We start from the raw sequence: 4793 nt of genomic DNA on the forward strand, positions 1-4793 counted from the left end.
GATGGAAACACAGTCATGGAGGGACGGCAAAAAAGTGTCTTGCCTAGAGGGACAAAATATCTAGGGACGGGCCTGTGTACAGCATTCTGCACTTATCAAGCGAACAGTGTAACAGGATTTTGGAATATTACAAAATTAAAAGAGCACATCTTAAAATTATCTTCTTGTACTGTCAATAAGTGGCATGATTGTTCCAGTAACTTACCAAATTTTAATATAGAACAGTTTTAAAGAAATACATTTAATTTCTGTTATGAGCCAATAAACATACAGATTAATGATGAATCATGTTGTATTGTTTAAAAAACATTGAAAGTGAAAATTGTCAAAGATGTTACTACTGTTTGAGGTTATCACAATTTTTTAATTTTAATTAAAATGTTCAAAAATGATCTTGAGTATTCAAATTAGAAACACGTGCATATGATTGCAAGGTATTATATCTTTCACATAATTATTCAGCTGCTGGTAGAACATTTTCCTTATAGTAACCAGGATTGGTTATGTTTCCAGCAGGGCTGTATTGACCAACAACAAAAACAGTGTTTCCATCAGTAGCCATTCCTACTCCGACCTCTGTCGTAGATTTCCACACAACTTGGGTGAAGTGCCCTGCCAGTGAGATATACAATTGTACAGAGATTAGAATACATGTCAAATAATAAGGCATTTCAATATGTCACTAAATTATTTTTGTTTTGAAATTCCACCAACAATCTGAACATTTTTAAATGACATTACCTGTATTGGATTGAAACCCTGGTTTTTCAAAGTTGTAATCCTTGATCTCACCGTACCAACATTCTACAGCCTCTTTCCCTAAAACACAGTAAAGATTCTCAAAAAATGTGGCAAATGCAAAATAACTGCGCTCAGGTGGTCACAATGCGCAGGTGAATTACATCTCTGCATAACTGGAAAATGAAATTCGAATTCAAATTAGACAGCCAAAGAGATCTGCTTAAAGGAGAAACTGAAACAAGGCTGAAATTATTCCATATTTATGTTCTTATAATGATTTTTCCCCACCAATTAGATTTTCTGACACAAAGTAGCTATGAAACAAAAAACTAATAAATAAATAAAAAGTGCAATTTAAAAGTATCAACTTCTGATTGCATAACATTTATATTTCTTTAAATTAATTGATGTATTTCTACACCTACTGTAAAACTCATACAAGCTAAAACTGAGAGTCATTATCATGCGTTTGTAATAATGTCATGTTCACTGTCACTATAAAGCGTAGCTCATCTTAACTGTTGTCATATGGAGAATCTAGCATTGCCTTGTTCATGTTTGTCTGGAAAAAAGAAATAAAATGGTGATTATGCTAATCTTGAATATAACTTGCAGACAACAGAAAAGCAGCAGAGTTTACCTGTGATCTGCTTGGTGGCAGAGCTATAGGAATAATACACATTTTCCCCATTCTCCGTGTCACTGTGCTTAAGGGTTTTAATGCTCAGCAGGTGATCTGCCCACTCTTGAGCAGATCTACACATCTCGTCGTTTATCGTCAGGTCTGTGGCTTGATGCTTCTTCCTGTACTGATTGTGGGTCTCCAGGAACTCCTGCTTAAAGGTGTCATCTGTTAAGAGAACAAATACCACAATCAATATATATATATTAATCATTTAAATAAAATTAAATAAAAATAATTAGAAAAATGTATTTGTTGCATCACAGGACCATTTACATTAAAATTAAGTAGTGCAGGTAAAAAGGTGATTCAAAATGGAGATTAAGTTTAAAGGTAATTTCACCAATTACAGCACCTACACGTTGTAATTTATATGATTTTTCTCATAAATTCATTTAGATTTTAATCTAAAATCTTAAAGTTGATTAAAAAAAGTTCATACATCAAATACCCAAATGCTCATAAATAATTCAAAAATACATATGAAGACAGTTAGCCCACCTGCCATGTCTGCTCAAGTTAGCTGTAAAGAACAATAGCAAATAATATGTTAACATGTTAAAATTATGTTAATATTATTTAAACATAAGCATATCCAAAAAATTAATAAAACAGAAAATGTAGGGATAATCCCAGTAAAATATTTGACTCTTAATGTTTCAATTGATCATTATAATACCTTCTCTTCTCTTCTCTTCGAGCTGTAGGGATGTGTCCACTCACACTGCTTTCCGTTGACTCAAACCTGTGCAGTGTGCATGTGTATATATGTATACTTCTCGCTTCAACTTCTCCTCCTCCAAGACCACAGCCGGACATTCCTCAAGTCCATCTCTCTCATTATAACCTGAGGGTAAAACTTGTAAAAAGTTTTTTTTTTTTTTTCAGGTGAATGATTCCGTAAATTGTTCCAGTTAAATCTGTTGGTTTGTTTCCCTGGAAGCTTCATATCAAACATATCAGGGTTTTATTTGTATCATATTACCGTGTGTGTGTGTGTGTGTGTGTGTGTGTGTGTGTGTGTGTGTGTGTGTGTGTGTGTGTGTGTGTGTGTGTGTGTGTGTGTGTGTGTGTGTGTGTGTGTGTGTGTGTGTGTGTGTGTGTGTGTGTGTGTGTGTGTGTGTTGAGGTGGTGCAACTTTGTAATTGCCAATGTTGGTGAAAGGCAACGTCCTGGTTATCAGGAAATTGTGACAGAATTTGTCATGGAAGTATACTTGTATAGCACATTTCATACTACAAGCATAGTATAAAATATAGATTAAACAGACAACTTTTCAGACAAATTGATCAAAAAAGTAAATAAAAAAGGAAAAGCATTTTTAAAACTGCAGCATGGAGTAAAACTGATAAAGGCAGAGGAAAGCAAAAGTCTTTCTTCATAATGTGTTGTTAAATGTGTAAAAGTGACTTTAACATTGAATAGCTGATACCAACTATGTATTAATATAGACATTTTCTTTAACCACATAAACAAAAATTCAACCTTTATTTAATTATTTCTGTATCTTTCATGATGGGGATGTCATTTTTGGCCTGTTCCCTCAGCTGTGTTTCCAGCTTTTACTAATTTGCAAATATGTACATTTTGGAAATAAATCAGAGCATTTTGTCTTTATTTTACCTAGCATATTCCTCTTTATCTGTTTGTTTTTATATTTTAATTGTCAATGCATTATTAACATCACTTGAATTTGTGTCCAAGGTTATGCGTCAACTCTAACATTAAAAATAGATTAAAATGATACAAAGAGTATCTTTAAAAAGAGTTCACTTCTTGAAAGAATTATGTCATTATGTGTTTTGATTTATGAAACAGTTCATTACTTTAAAAAGGAAAAATATGATAGGGGCCGATCTTAAAATGTTATCATTGTTTCCAAGATTTTGTAATTATACTCTTTATATATATATATATATTTACAGTATCACTGTAAATGAATTACAATGATAGTTCGGAAAATTGCAAAGCTACCTATAGATTCATCAGAGGGTTTAAGAGGTAGTTCACCCAAAAATGAAAATTCTCTCATCATTTACTCACCCTCATGCCATCCCAGATGTGTATGACTTCTTTTCTTATGCTGAATTCAAATGAAGATTTTAGAAGGATAGCTCAGCTTTGTAGGTCCATACAGTGCAAGTGAATGGTGACCAGAACTTTGAATCTCCAACAATCACATAAAGCCAGCATAAAAGCCAACTTTGGCCAGCCCCAACCAGTAGGTGGCGATATCCGCAAATAATTTGAATCGGCAAATAAATACAAATAAGAAGAAGAATGTGAAAATGAAAAGGGATTCTTTTCTCTCCCACACCTATCACATCACTTCTGAAGATATGGATTAAACCAATAGAGTCTTATGGATTACCGTTATGCTTCCTTTATGTGCTAGTTGGAGATTCAAAGTTCTGGTCACCATTCACGCAATATATGGACCTACAGAGCTGAGATATAAAATCGTAATTTGTGCTCTGCAGGTGAAAGATAGTCATCTGGGATAGCATGAGGCTGAGGAAATGATGAGAGAATTTTCATTTTTGGGTAACTATCCCTTTAAAGCTTGAGTTTTATCTGCCTACTGTGGGAATCAAATGAAAATATTACAATAAACTGAAGGGAAAATATGGGATTAATTTAAAGTAAATATATAGTAAATATAATCAATTTTACACATCACTGGGGTCAATGTGACTCCCCAAAAATACATTAAAGTCAATCTTAATAGAACATCAGGATTTAATCTTAGATTTCATAACATTTTTAAACATAAAAAAAAAAGAAAAATGCAAAGTACACCTCACATTTAAATCTATGTAATAAATAAATAAATGTCACTGGAGTCTGTAAATTAAGTGGTGAATGATATTAATTACAGAAATGTGTGTACAAAAAGAAGAAAAAGAAGTGTGATGGATCTCTATTCTATTCTATTCTATTATTCAAGTGCTATAATTACATCACAATTGCTGAATGCATCATGTGTTACTACAGTGAAAAGAAGCTGAAGGTCTTTCTAAGGTGAAGGAAATCCCAAATCAGGCACCCGAGCAGCCATGTTTTCCATAAGAATCTAATAAATCTCATTTTTTAAATTTTTTTTTATGCTACTAATAAGAGTGCAAAATCAAAACATGTATATCCCGTGAAGCTACTATAACCACTTTTACACACACTGACATTTGAAATGTTGACTTTACCTCTATCATTTGAAATAGACACATTTGTAATGTTTTCATTCAAAGAAATCTCAAATGCTTTTGTCAGAAATGATGTGACTAAAGTGCTGTGTATTGACAGATGGCACTTGAAATTAAGTGTTGCATAAAATCACTCAAGATCCATGATGCAATCCCCCAAAGGAACACAC

General features: G+C 33.0%; 1 protein-coding gene across 1 annotated transcript; it reads right to left on the reverse strand.

Annotated features, from left to right (window-relative positions):
• Positions 1-254: 254 nt before the first annotated feature.
• im:7150988 (Golgi-associated plant pathogenesis-related protein 1) lies at positions 255-2286 on the reverse strand. The gene is made up of 5 exons (XM_052154522.1): positions 2103-2286; positions 1925-1946; positions 1382-1591; positions 742-819; positions 255-612 (listed from the first exon to the last, which is right to left on the reverse strand). Exons 2-5 carry the CDS (start codon positions 1929-1931, stop codon positions 455-457), a joined length of 453 nt encoding a protein of 150 aa, XP_052010482.1. The 5' UTR covers positions 1932-1946; positions 2103-2286; the 3' UTR covers positions 255-454.
• Positions 2287-4793: the final 2507 nt, after the last annotated feature.

The sequence above is a fragment of the Xyrauchen texanus genome, chromosome 23, assembly GCF_025860055.1.
Source record: "Xyrauchen texanus isolate HMW12.3.18 chromosome 23, RBS_HiC_50CHRs, whole genome shotgun sequence".
In the NCBI taxonomy this organism is placed as follows: Eukaryota; Metazoa; Chordata; class Actinopteri; order Cypriniformes; family Catostomidae; genus Xyrauchen; species Xyrauchen texanus.